At 42.3% G+C, this 19,859-nt stretch overlaps 1 protein-coding gene across 11 annotated transcripts in view; it reads right to left on the bottom strand.

Moving 5' to 3' along the window:
* Positions 1 to 1,482: 1,482 nt before the first annotated feature.
* The window catches only part of plekha7a (pleckstrin homology domain containing, family A member 7a), a 125,384-nt gene continuing 107,007 nt past the window's right edge, over positions 1,483 to 19,859 (bottom strand). For 6 of the 11 annotated variants that reach the window (XM_035156316.2, XM_035156313.2, XM_035156317.2 and 3 more), the window contains 18 exons: positions 19,592 to 19,675; positions 18,855 to 19,097; positions 16,630 to 16,683; positions 15,090 to 15,155; positions 13,395 to 13,475; positions 12,663 to 12,812; positions 12,368 to 12,469; positions 12,036 to 12,147; positions 11,385 to 11,515; positions 11,050 to 11,244; positions 10,275 to 10,371; positions 9,652 to 9,743; positions 8,301 to 8,558; positions 5,247 to 5,420; positions 3,883 to 4,016; positions 3,530 to 3,663; positions 3,089 to 3,129; positions 1,483 to 1,984 (listed from right to left, as the gene is read on the bottom strand). In XM_035156316.2, the coding sequence (XP_035012207.2) occupies positions 3,104 to 3,129; positions 3,530 to 3,663; positions 3,883 to 4,016; positions 5,247 to 5,420; positions 8,301 to 8,558; positions 9,652 to 9,743; positions 10,275 to 10,371; positions 11,050 to 11,244; positions 11,385 to 11,515; positions 12,036 to 12,147; positions 12,368 to 12,469; positions 12,663 to 12,812; positions 13,395 to 13,475; positions 15,090 to 15,155; positions 16,630 to 16,683; positions 18,855 to 19,097; positions 19,592 to 19,675 (2,133 nt within the window). In that variant the 3' untranslated portion in view covers positions 1,483 to 1,984; positions 3,089 to 3,103. The remainder of the gene's footprint in view (positions 1,985 to 3,088; positions 3,130 to 3,529; positions 3,664 to 3,882; positions 4,017 to 5,246; positions 5,421 to 8,300; positions 8,559 to 9,651; positions 9,744 to 10,274; positions 10,372 to 11,049; positions 11,245 to 11,384; positions 11,516 to 12,035; positions 12,148 to 12,367; positions 12,470 to 12,662; positions 12,813 to 13,394; positions 13,476 to 15,089; positions 15,156 to 16,629; positions 16,684 to 18,854; positions 19,098 to 19,591; positions 19,676 to 19,859) is intronic. The other 5 variants (XM_035156324.2, XM_035156320.2, XM_035156315.2 and 2 more) reach the window with 4 other exon arrangements.

The raw sequence follows: 19,859 nt of genomic DNA, 5'->3' as shown, positions 1-19,859 counted from the left end.
TCTACAGGACACTCGGAGCCTTCATCAAGAAATCAACAGGACTGTGGAAAACGACCTGAGAGGCCAACTCAAAGCTAACTGAACAAGTTGCCATCAAGTGGAGCATTTACCAAAGAGATGCACTGTCCCTGTACTCCACAAAGAGTGGAGCAACCAGCAGCCACCTCCTTTACATGGGTGACATCAAGCTGTGTGTGTCAGGAGAGGCATCAACTGATCCACATCCCCAGAATCTACAGCAAACATATCAGAGTGTCATATGCACTAGATCAGTGAGGTCAGATGGTAGAGACACGATGATCAGAACTGAGGGGACTGAACTACCAGAAGGCAACAGGTGTCCAGGACGGCGACAAATACCTTGAGATCCCACAGGAAACCATGAAGAGGCCAAAGAACGTCGGCCTCGGCCAAAGACCTACACAGAGTGAGGCACTGTCCTAACAAGGCCGAAGGAGGAGGGAGAGGCCACTGATATCAGGACAAGGAAGCTCCTCTGGGATGTGCAGATTCTGGATTCTTCATTCAACTCTGTGCCAAACTTGAACACCCATAATAAATGTAAATGTGCATAAAACATGTACATAGACCAAAAATTGCTAATAATGAACATTTTATGGGGGAAATGTATTTCTAGTATTTCTATTTAAAGTACATTCTTACAAACTAAGTTCTATAATTTTCATTATCATTTTCCTGGCAGAACTCTCTAGATGACAATTAAGTTTATATCTTGTGTAAAACACCTCATTTTAGCTCAGTCTTATTTTCCTTTACTTTCACCTCTGCTCCTCCTCCTGCGGCTCTGTCCCCCCCCCAGTCTGCTCCTCACACCGACGCCTGCATTAACTTCACTGACCGACCTCGCTCTGTTACATCTGTCACACAGATGCTTTCACCGAGTGCGCTGCCTCTTTGGGACTTTTACAAAGTGTCTCCTCCATTGCTCCTGTTTGATGTCAGCACTTCTCCACCACATACACACATGTCAAACACTGTTTATCATTTAGTACAAGTGAATATTCTCTTGTGCTGAAGCACTTTGAACAGCTCCCTCTGTACAGGACAGGACGGATGATATAGAACATTATACTAAGACAAAACTGAACATCAACCTGGGCAACAACATCAAATATACATCAGCATCTATATGCCTTTAAATTGAATATTATCCTGTATGTGATATTCTAGTATATGAACATTATGACACATAGACTTTTAAATGGACTGTATTTATACAGCACTTTTACAGTCTTACCGACCACTCAAAGCACTTTACAGAGCAGGTCACATTCTCCCATTCACACACATCATTCAGTACTTCTATTTCTATCCCACACCATTAGGGGCAGTCTGGGGATCGAACCACCGACCTTCTGGTTGGTGGACGACCCCCTCTATTTCCTGCACGACACAAATGATTGTATATTATAATATATTCTATTATATTTTTGACATTTCAAGGAAATAGACAACAAATAATGAACTTGTTTAATGTAATATTTATTTTGTGTGCTGACTATTGCCGCTCGAAGTCGACAGGACCGTGATCGCTGGGGGACAGTGTTGAGAAACTATACAGTAGAAATAACACGATCAAAAATAAGCCACGTAATAAATAGTTCATGTGAAAACATTACTGCAGTTATCTGAGCATGTCGGCTTTTATTTCACTCTTTTTAGTCACTCGTAAAAACACAGAGCAAACTGCAGAACGGGTCATTGTAGATTAGTTTTAAAAAAAGAACAATTTACTTGTTTATAAATTATGACTTGACTGTGCCATGTAAGTGCAGAAGCAATGAAACTCGAGTCTATTTAAAAACTGCAACTCAACACACTGTTGAAACATGTATGTAGCTCTTTGCCTCGTGAGCTTCGTTACAAGTGAATCTGTTAAAAAAACCGATTGGCTCCTTCCCTCCCTCCTTGTGTTTGGTGGCGGTGGTCGTTCCTGCAGGTCAGTGCTCTGCAGCAGCTTTGGCTGAGAAGAAGGAAACACAAGAGGAATTAAATCATGCAAACACACCTTCAATTTACAGACGTGTTCATACAAATGAACCACACATTTCATTTGCATAAGAATGTATGATTTTAACAGGTTTTCAGCAGCCTTCATGAGGGCAAACAGCTCCCAGTCTCTTTGAACAGTTTATAGTTTTGTGTTATTTAACATAATGTGATACCTCTGTCATCCTCCTCCACCGAGGAGGTTACGTTTTCGTCTACGTTTGTTTTTTTGCAGGATTACACAAAAACTAACCTTTTCCATGAAATTGTGTGGAGGAGGACGGCTTGAACCAAGAAAAAACCCATTAAAGAATAAAGTTATTTTTTTCCTTTTTCTTCAAATTCATCATTTTTTCAACATTTGTATTCATTTCTCAAAAGATAATTCATGTCTCTTGATGGAAAAAAATCTGACCTGTTTAGGGAAATAGAATTTATGAGTCTGTGAAATTTGGTGCAGAACTAAACAAAAATCCAGATCTAGTGAATTTAAATGTTGTTTCATAAGGGGCCAGTTGGGTCTTGGCAGAGGTATGACAAAACAATCTGTTTGGCCTATTTGGTCTAGACTGCTTTACACCAGTAAAATGTTATGTTCACAGGAAACACAGGAGCTGCACAAAGCAACGTGCATAATAGTGTGAATATTCTTATACCTACAAGAAAGAAAAGAATCAAACGAAAACACACAACTCACACCAAAACACCACTTACACAAAGACAGGTCACCACATTTCCCTGAAGCAGCCCTTTCTAAAGACAAAGAAACCAGCACTCCACACAGATTTTCTTTTTACACTGACTTGATATGAACAAGGAAGAAATTCCCAACAGCAAACCAAAGGTGAAATGATTTTTACGCAGAAAGTTTGGTTGATGACAGATTCGTTTTCTCATAGATTTACTTGGCATAAAAGAAAAAAAAACAATGTTGTATGTACATCACTGGGACATTTTAAAAGAAAGGTGTAAGTGAGCGGAGTTCGAGGCTGGTGTAATGTAAGCTGTGCACATTTCGGGTCAGACAACAAACATAATGATTAATCCACAGCACAAGAAGGGGAAATGGCAGATATACCTGGACCAGACATGCTCATCGACTCTCCAGCCACTCAGTCCCTGCACACCAGGGACAACGACACATCACATGATGCCAGACTTATTATGTTTCTAGATTCACTGTGTGTGTGTGTGTGTGTGTGTGTGTGTGTGTGTGTGTGTGTGTGTGTGTGTGTGTGTGTGTGTGTGTGTGTGTGTGTGTGCGCACATTCGTATTCATATCTTTGCGAGAATGAATTGGAGGTTTACACTCGCACAGCTGGACCTTTCTGCAAAGTGAGGACATCACGTTGTCTTTTCTTCTCCATGAGGCTGTTTGAGGGCTGACTTGGTTGTGAGGTAAACGCTTGGCTTTTAAAACTGGGATGTAAAAGGGACGGCACATGCGGCCCATTTGAAGGTTGATGCTGAGGTTAGAGCTAAGAGGATGCATGTTGTTAATGAAGGGGTGCGTACTAACCTGCCACCAGTTTGCTCTTGCGCGATGCCTCTGAAGCCAGTGTCTGGGACACGTTCATGATCCTCTCCTGCTGCTTCAGAGCCGAGTCCAGCTCACTGAAGTCTAATGGTGCCGACGGCTGCATGTTGTGAACACTGTCAGGATGATGCACACACACGAACAAGGTGTCAGTGTCCTTTAAAATCAATATCGAGGTAGTTTGAACGATCATGTTTCTGGCATTATTGTAAATGATATGTTACCATTTATGCTTCAAAAACAAAGATCCTATGAAAACTAACATGACCCTAGTGGTGAAACATTAACATCCTGACTCAACCTAACTCCAGTGTATTTATTTGTGGGTCATCTACCTGGATCTGGCCACGAGGTTCTTGATGCGCTCGGCCCGACGAGAGCGTTCCTCCAGCTCCTCTGGGCTCACAGGCTCGTCAGGGTCAGACTCTATGTAGCGCTCCGGGATGGGAACCTTTTGTGGTTTGGACAGCTGCGTATTGGAAAGACAGTCTTATACTGGTGTCCTATGGTTTCAGACCAGCCGTAGTGTATTGGATACTACAGCAAAACTAAATGACTTGTTGTATTCTTCCGATAAACAATGAATTATGAAACTTGCTTGGTAATATACTGTGTTAATCCCGTGATAATATTAAAGAATTCCTTTTTAGATTAAGGGATAGGATTGTTACGTTTAGTCAGAGGAGCTTAACCTGTGGATCTTAAATTAAAACCTTTAAAACAACTAGCATGAAATATCCAAATCAAGAAATCAGCTTTTGTCAAAATGGAAATAATCACATTTACAGAGTCAGGAGAAAATGCACTGTATGCAAAATGAAAAGAACATTATTCCTACTCACAAGATATCCAGCCTGTCATTGTGAAATTTAGATTTTTGAACGGTTTCAAATACGTTGATTTAAACACAAAAATAAATGGAGCGAGGCTCGGGAGCAAGTTCAGGCAGCCAGCTCGAGCTGCACTGATCATGTGACCTGCCACACTCTCCACAACCCTCTATAATACACACCCTCCTAATTTGATGGGGTCTATTTAAGGTCCAAAGATTTCCCATCTCTCCCTTTTGCTTGCCTCTGCTGCCCTACACCAGTATTGCTGCATCCACCTGTGGGCCTGGCAGGGGTTTTCCAAATATTTGCTTATCACTCCCATTGATATCAATGCGATCATATCTGGGGAAGTGATGAGGTCGAAGCATAGAAGCCGAACACGATGTTCTGCTGCTGCAATAAACTTTAAAAAATAAGAATGTGATTGCTTTTTACCGATGTGAGCACAAAGTTCTGGAACAAGCACACACAAGGCTTTGAACAAGGTTGCTTCCAAACAAACCCAATGGAAGTCTGTCTCAAGAACCTGACCTAGACAGTCCCTGTGTGTCGAGCTCTCATACAGAGACACATTCAGAGGATTCAATCCCCTTGAGCATTTTCTCTTTCATGTACTGTACATCTTTTTTTCTCATGAGGGAAAGGCTGCGGATACAATGATAACTTTCATCTGAATTAATTTGGTCAGCAAATACACAAATATGAGGCTAAAAATTTGACAAACAAATTAGAGATAAAAGTGGGAAATAACACCCTTAGATCTTTTCCTGTTGTGTGAGAGTATGGATGTTGTCAAAGAGGAAGTGAGATGCATCACAACTGTGCAGGATTGTTATTATTTTCATAATCTTTATCATCATCTTTACCTCTCGGCTGATGTCCAGGTCGTAGTCAAATGGCTCCACGTCCACCTCTCGTATGTGGGCTGCGGTCAGCGTCACCCACTCATCAGATTGGAACCTGCCTCTCTCCCTCACTTGGTTCCATCCTTCATCGCTCTGACCCTCTGCCCCCAGTCGCTCCTCCCGCCAATCAAACACCTAGAAAGAGCCGGAGTCAGGGTTACGCAGACGACTCAGAAAAACACTTGTGCGTTCTGCCTACTGCATGTGGGTTCATAAGTTAAGTCAATTAATCCCCAAAACACCAGTGTTACTGAACAAATGTATAATATTAATTGATTTTGTGATCACTATTAGCAGCCCAAGTCATTTTATAGATCAGTGATGGTTAATAAAAAACATACTTACAACATGTTTACTCTTCAATCAAGTGAAAGCAAAGACAAAGTCAGATAGAGGGAGGGAGCAGTGGAAGGCAAGAAGAGCAGTGACAATCTTTCTGTGACTGGAAGCAGTGGCTAACATCGGTAATAGCACTGCTGTGGTGTTGGAAGAATTTAAACAATACGTATAAAAATGCTACATACAGAATTACCTCCGAGGCTTTTTGGTTACATATGTGACGTTACTGCCGTGAGCTGTGCCTCAGGTAGGAGACAAATATGGTTTAATGTTTCTCAGCTTCCAAGAATAACTGGAGCAAGAAGTTTATCCAGACATTTGAAATACTGATGTGAAGTGTAATTATCACAGAGGAGACCCAGGCCGACGATTAGTCTGTGCACATCTTTCTCCCTTAATGTTCACCAGTGTGTGTGTGTGTGTGTGTTTGTGTGTGGTGAGCGGTACTTGTGAGTATCCATCCAAGGGGCATCAAAGCCATGCATGCATCGTTCCCACTTCAGTAGCCTGCAGCAGAGTCTGATCTGTTGTGGTGCTCACATGCTCTGAGAAACACTGCATCCCATGCCTTGTTGAGCTCAAGAGAATCAATTGCCCACACAAAAGGAGAGAGAGAGAGAGAAAGAAAAACCATGCAGACACAGATTCATCAACCCCCCACCGGATTAGGAAGAACACAGCCAAGAGGAGGTTCAGAAGCCGGAAACTCTTTATTGTCAAGTGCAAATCTCTACATGATAGAAAAGAAAAAGGGACAAGAGTTGTGCGTCGCTTCCCAGTTACACAGAATTAGTTGGTGATAAGCTGTTCACGTCTCTACGTTTCTATACTATCATTCTTCTCTTTCAACTTCCTGGAACTATTTTTTCTCTTTGATATTGTACGTAGCTGCGGAAGGATAAAATCAATACGGCAGAAAAGCGTTCCAGATTAATACTTGTCAGAAAAACAAGGAGAGGACAGCAGCGCCATCAAGAACCAAAACTGGGCTGTGACACGCACATGGTAAAATATTTCATTGGTCTGTCACCAGAAAATGACAGTTTTGTAATTTATTAAACAAAATATGAGTATGAGTTACATTTTTCTGTAAGTGTATCCTGCTCTCGCTAGTTTTTCCAGGATGACCAACCCTAGCTTTAAATTTGTTTAATGCAATTCAAAATGTGCCACTGTACATACTAAACTGTCCCTTGTGTCTTCCCACACACATTTCCCGTGACAAGATGTCTGCTCCTTGTTCATACTCATTATTGCTTTTCACCCCAGTTGCTCGGACCTTTCCTCTATATTTACGTTGCATAAAACAGCACAGCATAGGCCACTTAAAAAGTACTCAGATTAGAGCAAAGCTTCTCCTCCCAACTTTAGTCTCGGCAATGTCATTCTCAACCACTGTAAAACGACAAAAGTAAAGCTTCCGTAGAAGAAAAGGCTGTGTTAATGAGATGTTAATTCAAATATAAAACTGTGTAAACATGTTTTGCGCTGGTGGAGTGGATACAATAAAATAAGCTCTGGCGTTCATGGTTATATGCACTAAAACGAGGTGAAGATGTAGTGGCAGAAGATCACAGACTGTGTATTCCTGATTACAGGCAGATCTCATAGCAGTCTGTGAACCTGTGATAATACTTCCAATATATGTAGTTATATAATTTTATCTTGGCAGAAGTCTGACATTTTGAATGTTTCTGTATTGCTTTTCCACCTCAGGCATGTTAGCATTGCTAGCATCCTTCACCGAAACCAAGGGGCACATGCAGCGGTAAGCTAGCTTTAGGTCACATGTCAAAGTCGTCCTTTAGTCGTCTACATCTTCCTCAATGCTAGCTCTTCATCGTTCCTATGATTCTGCAGTGGAGACGTGTGTGCGCTAAACAAACCATGATTGATTCTAATGTCGATTAAAGGAGGTAAATTTGGGACAAAGGCAAAAGGATCATCAGCAAAAAAAGGCACTTGGATATATCCTGAAGAAAAGAAAGCAGGGAGGTATGATCATGATTGGTGCCACTAGCATTGCCTCTTTCTTCATTTCATCAACCTGAAAACTTCAATTTCCCAACATTTCCGCCACTCCTCTATATGTACTATATACCAAATCTCTACAAAATAGAACTGTACAACTGTGTACTGAAAATATCCCTCAGTAAATAAATAAAAGTGTACAAGTACACGGTATGTAGATGTACATAAATGGGCTCTTTTCTCTACTTCCTGGTGCTAAAACAGAGGAAGGTAGGAGGTATGACACCTTCCTTTCCCTCCTTTACTCAATAGATTTACATTCAGAATTGTGTCAGTGAGGTCCCACTAGGGGGCAGTGTTAACACGGTTCACTTTAACCCCCGAACCTTTAAAAAAATAAACAGGGAGCTACTCTGTCCCAGTCCAAATACACCAGCCAAGCATTGCATCTCAGTCCCCCTCATTTTGTCTCCCATTGTTCTTAAAGCGTTAACCAAGCTAGCTAACCAGCTGCACCCACGTCCTGCCCATCAGGGTGTTAGTGCTTGCGGCCAATGTCAACAACCACTGGTTACATGGCAGACAGTGCTAGTGTGTTAGCATTCCTGCAAGGTTATTATGTGGCAGGATGGCTTAGCAGCAGGGGGGTTGAAGGTGGTGCTCCCTGTGTCTGCTGCTGCTGCGCCGGGGAGGGGGGTAACGTACGGTGGCCGGAGCGTCAGAGGAGGTGGAGGGCATCCTGGAGGAGGAGTGCTGGGTGGTGACGGCGGAGGTGGAGAGGCCCGTGCAGGAGCGGTCCCCCTGGCTGAGGTTCCTCTTGCGCTCGCGAACCAGCGCCTTCTGGTGGCGCTTCATCCGCTCCAGCTGCTCCTCCGCGGTCATTCGTCCTCGAGGCTGGCTGCTCGCGAGCTGCGAGGCTTCTGTGGGTGAGGACAGGCGCTCCAAGGCACTCTTAGGTCTCTCCTGGTGAGACAGGGAAGCAGGACAGACACAATGCCAGGATGGAAACAAGGAGGGGATGGGTGGTTAGTAGAGAGGATAAAAAGCAGTTATCCATTTTTCCTAGATACATTACAAACAACCTGATTTAGTTTAACCAAAATAACCAGTGTGAAAGGAGCCTGGGACCAATGGACCAAAACTTTGTCTGACCAAAAGAGGTGGTGTCGCTCCAGATCAAACTGAACCGTGGTTCAGATCATTTGCAGAGTGAAATCATTCTTTTGATCGACAGTTCAGACTTTCGGATCAATTGCAGGAAGTTAAGACAACATTAAACAATAGAAGAAGAAAATGAAGCTGTAGCTGCTCACAGTAGTCTTCACCAATAATATAAATGACACTGAACTATTAAACGACAAGGATGCTTATTTAACTATTATTGATACCATAATGATATTACTGGGGCAACAAAAGTAACAAAGTGAAGCAGTTAATTAATTTTCTCCATTCAAATGGAAAGCTACTTTTTTTCTATGTACAATTTTTTAAATATACAAATATACAAGTACAATAAGTGATCTACAGCTACAATCCAATCGATTTCAAGTATAGGTAGATGCAGCCAATGTAGGTGATAATAGGACGTATGTACGTATGTCATGTATGTATGAAATTAAATTATTTAGTCCACTCCCTAAATATGAAACCAAAAACAATTGGATGAAATGTAAATAATGTAACTGAGACATGAACCATGATCCAGACTTTCAGGGGTAAACTGCCTTTAATAAGGACATGATGTAAAGCAGAACCTTAATAAAGACATGATGAACCTAATTGTATCAATAGGTCGGATATTGTCTTTAACACTGGATGATGTTGCCCTTAAAACTGTTATTCCTGAACTTGCCATTCAAGTGATACTGCACACTTAAATGTGTTTATTTTTCAAGGCAATTTTGAATTACCAGTCACTACACCTAAAACTTAAGGGTTAAGTTACACTTTAAAGATAATAGTGAAAGTGACTCTAACCAGGCCCATGCAAGCACTGAGTTTCTCCAGCTGATCACAGGTATTATCTGACATCTCCATCCTCCTTGTCCTGACTCACCCTGGCTGCGGAGCTCCCAGGACCTCTCCTCAGGGTGACGTAGGATGAGATGGAGTTGGACTGGTTCAGATGAGATGAAGAGCCTGACAGACCTAGATCACATTTGATGTTGATGTTGACAACAAACAATTTCGTTTAGGTTGTGACAATGCAAAATAAATTCTAAAGGAAAAAATATAGGACTTGTACTTTAAGTGAAACAAAAAACCTTGCTCAAAATGTATCAACACTGGATAAATAATAACTGTGAGAAATCTACACATCTCGTCACAAATCTGGACCTTCTCTCTGAAATAAATTTACATATTAACTGACAAATATTCTTGTCAATGCAGTCTAGCTGCCAGCTGAAATCAACATTGCTCAAACTCACATCTTCAGCAGCAACAAAGAAAATAAAAACAAAAATTTGAATAAACCACATCACAGTAAACTTCTTGATAATTGAAGCAAAAAACTTTTATGATAGGATGCTACTCAGTATGTATGCATTTATATTTTAAAATAAGTTGTGTCCAGGTTGTTGGTCTCTAATGGGTCATCACTGGCCTTAATAAAAGGGTTTGATAAAGAAAACATTGAAATGTGCAGTATAATCATTTCACATGTTACAGATCAGATACCTGTGCCTGGGAAATACTGGTAGTCGGCGTCAGACCCAGTGTTGTGGTGACTCATTCCTGGCAGCTCTGGTTCACTCAGGTAAGATCGCAAGTCGGCCTGAAACCAGAAAAGGTCAGACAGGAAGTCAGAGTGGCAGCTTGTAAAGAAAACTAATTTCAAATCAACCAGTCCCAGGAACAGATTTCTAAACCTTTAGATTTCAATTTAAAGGGGACATAGCATGCAAATTCCACTTTGTTAGTGCTTCTACAGGTTAATGTGGGTATCTGGCATGTCTACCAACCCAAAACTCTGGGAAAAAAACACTCGCGCGTTTTGTTATGGTTCCTCTAAGTCAGAAACGTCATGCTTGAGTGACTCGATTGAGCTTCCTGGGTTTTGTCTCGTAACAAGGCACTGGAAGTCTCCTACATGGCCTTGGCCCACCCCCCCTGTCCCAAACTCCAGGACAACAGAAGGGGAATACAAAGTATGGGATGCATATTTGATAATTTATATCATATAAAATATGTAATTTATATCGTTTAAAATCATGGGGGGAGAGGGGGGAGGGGGGAGCTGGCTCATTAGCATTTAAAGGAACAGGCACTCAAAACAGGTCACTCTGTGGAGGGCTGTTTTAGGCAGGGTAAAAAGGGTGCTGTTTTAAATGATCCTTGTGGTATTTTGACCAAAGTATGTTACAGACATTTCATTAAGACCCCAAGGCAACCATATCAACTTGTGGTAAAATGGCCATGCTATGTCCCCTTTAAAAACAAAACACAAGCGTACCTTACAGTCTCCATTGACGACATACTGCCCACTCTCCCTGTCCCTCTTCCTCTCATCTGATTGGCGTTTTAGTCCACGCACCGACGTATGGCGGATGACTGAGGACTCTTTGGGGAGAGGAGGCACCACAGGGGGCGTCTCTTCGTAGTCATAGAGGCGGGGCAGGGGTGGCCGGGGCGGGGCGCTGTCATCTGCCTGAAACAGTAGAAATGAAAATGGAAAAAATTACAGGAAGTAGTGACTAATAAACACAATCAAACTAAATCCAGCAGTAATTCCTGAGATTGAACATGAAGCCATCTCTGCTCTGTCACAAGCGGAAGGGAGACACTCACCCACTTTGGCACGGTGCTGTGAGGCAAAGTGTGAGAGAGGATCCTGGGGATGGAGCTTCGAGGAGGAGGCTGGACCTCTGTGCAATGGGAAGGCACTGCAGGGTCCGACACCGAAGGCACTAATTTCCTCTCTGGGGGCAAACACAGAGAAAGCAAGAATGAGCAGTTTCTTTTTTTGGATTTAAAATCTGTCCCATTTCTGAGAAGAGGAAAAACAGACATCTAGAAACAGATGTCAACAAATGCAGACAAAAGCTACACAACAAAAAACATGTTAACTGTAGAGTACTCTTACAGAATCAGTTTCTCTAAACTAAAACATATGTAAATGTGAACAATAGAAAGCTGTTTACTGATAGAAACACTGTGCAGAGTTTCAGCTATAATGAGAAGCTTTAGTAGACTGTATATTATATGTGTGTGTGTGTGTGTGTGTGTGTGTGTGTGTGTGTCACCTCACAAATTTATACCACAGTTAAAGGAAATTGTTTTTTCCCCTCGTTGTGGTGTGCATGGAGGATACGTCAGCATCACTGCATCTTAAAAACTCTCTTTCTGTCTTTTTGTCAATTTGTCATAAACTGTAAATCCATTGTATTGTATTTCAATAAAGAAGACACTGAATGGATTTTACTGTTATGGTCTCCCTACCTGGGTTCTGGACAGAGTCAATGGTGATCTTGTAGTTGGCTTTGCTCGCACTCAGTCCCGCCATCACGTCTTCGATCCTCCACAGCTCGCGCTTCATCTCAGCTTTCTCTTGCTACAGTTTGACAAACGCAGGCAAACATTCACTTGTTGTTTGTAGCTTTCACTTCTGGCTTGGTTCAACTTGGTTTTCTATCTCACACAATTGATAATTCATATAATTTAGCCCGTAAATAGATTGAAAAGAAAATGTGGAGATACAGAGTATGTACATTTTGAAATTGAGCTGGCTGTGTGGAGGTAGAGCTGCTCTGAGCTGCAGAACCAGACCTCACCTGAGGGGTGGCGCTGTGGTTCATATGTGTCTGCAGCACCATCCTTAATTGCTCCACTGAACTCTCCAGCCTGCTGTACTCCTCCCAGGCCTGTGCCATCTCCTGCATCACACACACACAAACACAGGTGACATATATACACAGATATATATTTTCATCTGCATTGTGTGTATGTACAGCAATTTGTTCATGTTATATGAGATTTTACATTTGTCATAGTGTGATTTATGCATAGGACACTTTTTATTTCACCATATTAAAATAGACCCACAGTATTTTGATCAAACATATATACCGTGGAGAGGCGTGATATTTGGGCCCTGATGGTGACCAGGTCCTCCTGCAGCAGCCTCTGCTGATAGGCGATCTTGTGGGTGTGGGCCGGCTGCTCCTGGAATTGCTCCATCTGCTGGTGGGACATGTCCAGTACGCTCTCCAGCTTGTCCTGAAGCAGTGAGGGTTTGAGCAGCAGGAGGTCAACGAAAAACAAACCACAACCGCTTCACTTACTGCTCTAGAAAAATGACATTAGCATGTAACAGGTATCCCAAAACGCCTCCAGAGGGCAGCAGGTCTCTATTGTCAACTTCTTTGGCATTCTCTTACTCAACTGCAGGGATGCATATGATTATTCTTTCATTCCAGGACTTCTAGTATAATATACTATATTTATTTTGGTGTGTTCAACATCCAAGGCATAAAGCATCAGTAGCTTGTCATGTGTGTCTGGTCAGAGCTGTAGATATAGTGACAGCCCTGCTTGAGTCGGCGTCTGACAAATCACTATCCCTGCTTCTCCTTGGATAGAATTTCCTCTGAATGACTGTGAATGGTAAACCTAGAAAGAAAGCTACTTTTATGTTCTGAGGGGCTGAGCGTTTGATAGGTGACTCACACCTCTGTAGCTCGACTGATAGCAGCAAAGCCAGCTATGACTCATCACAGTGACTGAGGTCAGCGGGAGAAATGCGATGGTTTGATTGACCGAGAGCTTATACACACTAGCAGAGTTTGTGTGTGTGTGTACCTTGTCGTCCTTCAGGGAGCTGATTCTCGCCTCCAGATCCTTCAGGATCTTGTCCTGCTCACATAACCGACTCAACTTCACCTGCAGGTGGAGACACAGAGCTGTGTGGGTAAGGAGAACTAAAGGAGATATTGAAAGAACTGTGAATTCACTCAGATAAACCGCTTCTCGAGCACTCACCCAGGTGTGTCCCTGTGTTTTAACCTCTGATATTTAAGTGGCCCATTTACTTAATGGCAGCCCGCCCTGTTGGGAATAAATCCATATGTGCACTCCTTTGTGTACCTGGGTGTGTGATTGTGCGAGCTTGTAATGCTATGTGTATGTACATCCATTTTCATGTCTGAGTGCCGGCTTGCAGGTGTGTAGCACTAAATATTCATCATTTCGTGGCTCTGCTGGACTCGTGCACATGTAATTACTGTGAGTGAGCCCATTAGACAAAGCGGGTGCGACCGAACTGACCCTGTTAACTACAGTGTCAGGGCGGCGCTGAGCCTTGTTAATTAATCCCCGATTAAACTCGGCTAACTTCAAGGCAAAGGTTGGATCTCTATCCTCCAGCAGTAAAAAAACACAACATCAGTGTAACAAGGTTGTGACTGAGCAGTTCGATGAGAACAAAGTACTGATCCACATCAATTTTGACTCTCGATGCTAGTTTTTATATTCCATCAAATTAATTATTAATCCTGTTGTTATCTCCACGGTGATGTTGTTGTTGGATCTAATCAAATATTCATCACAGACAGAACCCTCATAAATTCTTTACAGAGATGTGTGTGGAGCTTATAGTGAGAAATCATTTCATGGGAGAAAACAAGACTGTTTAAATAGCTACAGGGAATTGTTTGGATTATAACATTTAAAGAGTTATGGTATTTACCCACAAACACTCTCTGAATGCTGTTTTCCCCTTAAAGCTATAGTAAAAGCCGACCTCATCCTCCCACACTTTTACTGTAGGATCCATATATTGTTAAGCCCTAATTACCCTCACATTTTCCCCATCTGACCCGAAGCAGTCTTTACTGCTCCACTAACCAAACCAGAGTTTTGTGTTCGCTTGTCCCAAGAAAGAGCTCAGAGCGTGTACCAGAACCAGGCTGAACACCCAAACAAGTGCAGCATTAGAAAGTAGCAAAAAGTACGTTGTACGTTCTCCAACAACAAGTGTGCAACTAACTGATAGTCGCATCTTAAATGACTAGAATCAGGTCCAGCAAGTTCAAAAGCAATGCTGAACTGTACATCAGTTAAAAAGACATTTAAGAGTTTGGTTTATTTGTTCTGGTTCAGAAAGCCGGGGAGCATGGGTAATATACACCATTCAATGTGCTTCAGTTCAGTGAGTGGAACGACTGTTGGAAAGAATTATAGAGGAAGGTTGACAGCCTCAGTGAGTGGGACTATGCAGTCGGAGCCCTGATAAAACAGACTGGTAGACTTTGTTTTGTCCGTACATGAAAACCACTTAATCGTTCGGACTTGGAGCCCAACAGAATTAATCAACATGTCTGGCTGCAGAGGGCGCTGTTGCTAAGTGAACGTTAAATAGTGTTGATTTGAAATGGTCAAGAGAGTTCTCACAAACTAACTGGACCTAAATTAGAACTTCTTGGACAGTGTGAAAATTAGAGCTGGTTTTAAGTTAATGACACTAACTCTGTAAAAGGTCGTTAAGCTTGTACTTACATCCACGTCACTTTCTGCAACTTTGACAGGTTTCCCTGACTCCTTCAGTGTCTGACTTCCAGCGACCTAGGAATCAAAAAAGAAACATTTCCAGCTGTCAGTTACAGAGTAAAACAAAGTGTCAGACTCCATGATACACTCGTGCTGGAACAGAGGAAGTACAGAGCACAGAGACCAGCTAGAAACTAGTACGAGGCTGAGGCTGACACAGACTAGAAGTGACAAGTTCTCTTGGCCTCGTGCACATGACAACATGAGTGAGTTTTGGCACACAAAATCAGCTCTTGCCATGAAGAACACAATGGCTATGGACACTTTGAAGCCCTGCACAAAAGGATGTATCCATCTACACATTTATGCACAATGTGCCCTCCATTCAAAAACGTTGCAGTACTTTTTCTGAATGGAAAAATAAAGCTATCAGCCACAACATTAAAACCGATTTAAATGCTTTGGCTGATTGGAGTATTTGTTTCAGGAACACACAATGGACGGCCTGAGTTCAGGTGCTCACTTTGAGTTTACTATCAGGGTTCCACAATGCTCGAATATCCTCCTGAAACACTCACTAGTCTGAAATATAGTGCAAATTCCACAGTGTTAAATCATTACATTTCACTGATAGCAGCGCTTTCTTGTGCTTGGAAATTTATATTTTAGGAGTATGTGTGCTCCCTTTTGGAAAAAAGTTTCTTAAAAAGCGTAACACAGTAGAGCCCCGTGTTATTGTCAAGGAGGTCCAGTGTTTCAGAGACGATGGTAGAAGCAGCTGGCTTTACAACCACCGGGCCACAGCCACAACACATGCACTGCCGAGCCATCCCATGCCGGCTACGCAACAGCATCGCCAACATCGCCACATGAGAGGGAGGGGGTGGACAGGTCGAAGGTCGCGTGAAGGTGAATGTGGTGCTGTAAGCAATGGGATGGACTTTCTAGAACATGGACTCTCTACAAATGCGAGCACACACACACTCGCATACAGACTCCACCCGTGCGTCCCTATTCTCAACACTGGAGAGACATGCACAAGCACACACACTCACTGACACACTGCGATACATCATTACACTTTAGTTGCAGTACACATTCTGCATAGACACACGCGCACAGACATACACAGAGAGCTTACGTTCATTAGAGGCCTGAGTGGCCCAGCAGTGCAGTGCAGTAGTAAACTGTGAACTGCGAGGATCAGGGGCTCTAGAGCTCTGATCTGGGAGTTAAAAAAAAAATCACAGACATAGTGCTGCAGTCACAAAATGGCGGCTGCTTTTGTGAGATGTTTCTAAAACCGCAGAAGAGTAAGAAGATCCCTGCAAGATCTTGGGGATATTTTGTCCCGCACAAGCCTGAATACCTCGGTTTGTAGCTGTAACACACTAAGGTGTTGGGTCAAATGATTGTCAGTAAGAAAACAGGGAGTGAGTTAGTGTGAGCTGGAGACATTTCAAATCAGAAAAAGGCACAGCAGAAGTTAAACTTTTTAAAATGACTAACAGGGATCGGGGGATAAACTCTGTCCATGTCCATATCTCACCTTTAGATCCAGATACTCCAAGTCCTTCTTCAGCTGCATGTAGGTGTCATCAATCTGAAGGTGAGACACGTGGGAATGCAGATTTTTTAAGTCAACAGGAATTAAATAATTCACATCTGAGTTGAATCCACCAACAACTCTCTGACAATTTAATCTCCAGGATGTTGACACATCTGCGTATCCAGCATGATACACTTCACTGCTGATACATGCCTACTCTAACATGCATCACAACACTCACAATTACAGTAAAAACAGGCATTTATATTGTGCTCAGCGATGCTTAGGGGCTCCTACTGCAACAAGCAAAAACACCAACACAAACCAGACTGGTTAGAAGCAGCAGATCCTGACACTTCACAGCTCACATCACTCAACAAAAAGAACACAAAACCAAGTACGGCCCAAAATGAGGGATTTACCAATCAGAAAACTGACATCCACAGTCAGCCAGTGAGCCAAAGCATGGGATGGCTTTGTGCATGTTGAAAAGTTAGCAGTGCAACATGCTATGGACAGTGTCACTAGAAGCGTAATAAGGAAACTGACCAGCCAATGACAGCACATGGAAAATAAGTGGATGGTTCTACAGCCAGGCCAGGCCAGCGCTAACCATGCCCAACGTCACACGACTAAAGCACGGGATCTTTTGGTGAGAGGTTGCCACTAATATACTGTGACCAGGTGTTGATGCAGCAACGTTTATGTCTGTTGGTTATTTATTATTATAGGTTTGATTGTTCAGCCCTATTTCACTTTTACACATGTATTTACAGTTACAGACGTACAGGATCAACTGGGGGTTCCAGGTCTGGCTTAAGAGTGAGAGTGAATGTGGATGGAGGAGATGTCAGTTAATATGAAAACTTTCTTCAGTAAGTCTGCATAATGGGAATTTGTACTTTGCTTTTATATGATCATAGCATGACGTGAGAAAAACGAGAGCACAGTGAAAACTGCCGCAGTCTGTGTGTTGCTGTCAACAGTCGTGCTTTTCATATTTGGTGCTTCTTGGTCAGATCCATGTGTGATGATGAGAGTCAGTGGGGAGATTCACTCAATGTTTTTCAAGTCTACACATCGTGGTCTTTGAATATTGACAGGCATCTCCGAGAAATTTGGATTTAAAGGTTAGAATATATATTAATTTGGTATTAGGCTGCAAAAACTGTTGTTTGTGTTCTCTGTATGGATTTTGCTCTCTTCCTAATTTGATATCTTAATCATCCGGCTCCCAGAGACGACTGCAGGTGCTGAATAAGCAGGTCATTGTGATGAAGAGTACCAGTGAAAGAATCGGTTTTCATTGAAAAGAGTTGACATACTATTTGTTATTATATTTTGGAAATCCACATCCAAAACTGAGATGGTATCCTCGGAATTTATCCTAATGAGATGGTCTTTAGTTCCTCCACCAAGGGGCTTATGTTTTCGTTTTGCTAAATCTTAGTGCGGATCTGGATCAGGGAGAAGACAAATAATTTTGCACCGTGTGAGAAAGATTACAACTATAAGACTATAAGAAAGGCTACAGGGTTTTTCATTTGAAAAAGATGGACACAGGCGTCTCTAAGTAAGTTAATGACAGCTTCATATTTATTTGTTTGTATGTCTGTCAAAAAGTATGCACTATTATGAAAAAAATACTGAACAGTTTAACATGAAACTAGTGGAAGTATGTGGTATGGGTCTGAGAAGTACCCATTACATTTTGGGGCAGATCTGGGAATTTGTCTTTAACATTGTGAGATTTGTTGAGTCGATTTCTCAGAGAGTAAATTCATGGATCTTGATGAATAAATAAAACATTTAGGGGACTAATATTTATAAGTGTGCGTACTTTGGTGCAGATCCAAATAAAAATCTGGATCTAGTGAATTTAAATGTGGTTTCATGAGGAGTCTTTTGGGCCTTATGTGCTCTACTGACTGCTATTCTAGTTACTCATGGAAAGCCATTGTTAAAACAGTTCACTCTGGACCAGCGCTGGAAAGACAGAAAGACAGACAGACTGACCCATACGAAGAGCCATGAATAGCACATCAAAATATGAAATTTCTCAACAGGAAAATGTTGAAAGTCTATTAGTTTAAAGGAATTTGTATGAGTTCTAAGTTAGAAATAATTTAGTTGTAATGTAGTCCGGCAGTATGTTTAATGGCAACCTCTTCCAGCTCCTGGTAACATGAGGGGAAGGCAGGCAGGCGTGCCGCGGGGGCCCCCACCTTAGTGCTGCAAGGGCCTAGGATAGCTGAGAGGCCCACGTGTCCAAGCTGGGACACAGGAGAGGGGCCAGAGCTGAGGAGGGGGCTGCTGCTAGTGGTGGTAGTGGCGAGGAGGTGATTGTGGTGGAAGGGATCTGTGGGACCGTTGAGCCGCTGGAGCTGGGTTAGTGTGTGCTGGCGTGCGGAGGCCATCTTGGCCTGATGCCGGCGCAGCTGAATGAGGAGCAGAGTGAGCTCCTCGGGCTGTCAGGCACCACAAGACATTCAATCTAGCAAATCTTAATACTGACCACACCACGCTTCAGTGAAACGTCCTTACACAGTGCTAGCAGTCCAACTGTAATGTGACTAATTCAAACAAGCAGAGCTAAATTAAGGAGGATTAATGGAGTAGAAAACAAAAGGGAGAGACATAGAAGCTACAGAGTCGTAAGAAGCACTTCTCCCACAAGTTCAGTTGCAGCCAACTCGTATATGTCTGGTCAGAATCAGATTACATGTTACTCAGCAGAGAAATAATGCACATGTGATTTCCTCAGTTCACACACAACACCATTAAATCCCAAGTCTCTTTAGACGTTAAGGTTTATGCTTCAATTTCCAGCTTGTGACAAAACTATACTAGATAAGCAAAGTAATAACAAAATCAATAAATAATGAAATAACTATATTTTTTATGCAAAGTTTGTTTAAATGCCAACACTTGTATGTTTTATGTATAGATGAGTAAGACATACCGTTTTGCCATGGAGGCTTGGTGCACTAACTGTGTGTGTGATGTAGCCAGAGGAAGGCATTGACCGTCTCTCGATAGTAGAAGCCTGACAACACACACACACACAGACAAACACACACAGACAAACACACACAGACAAACACACACACACAGACACACACACACACACAGACACACACACACAGACACACACACTTTATTCTTGTTTTCACATGGCACATTGTGCAAAACCAACTTACTTGTAGAACAGGGAAGCTTCCATATTGGTG

This window comes from Hippoglossus stenolepis, chromosome 5 (genome assembly GCF_022539355.2).
Source record: "Hippoglossus stenolepis isolate QCI-W04-F060 chromosome 5, HSTE1.2, whole genome shotgun sequence".
In the NCBI taxonomy this organism is placed as follows: Eukaryota; Metazoa; Chordata; class Actinopteri; order Pleuronectiformes; family Pleuronectidae; genus Hippoglossus; species Hippoglossus stenolepis.
This window is presented reverse-complemented; position numbering and strand designations above follow the sequence as displayed.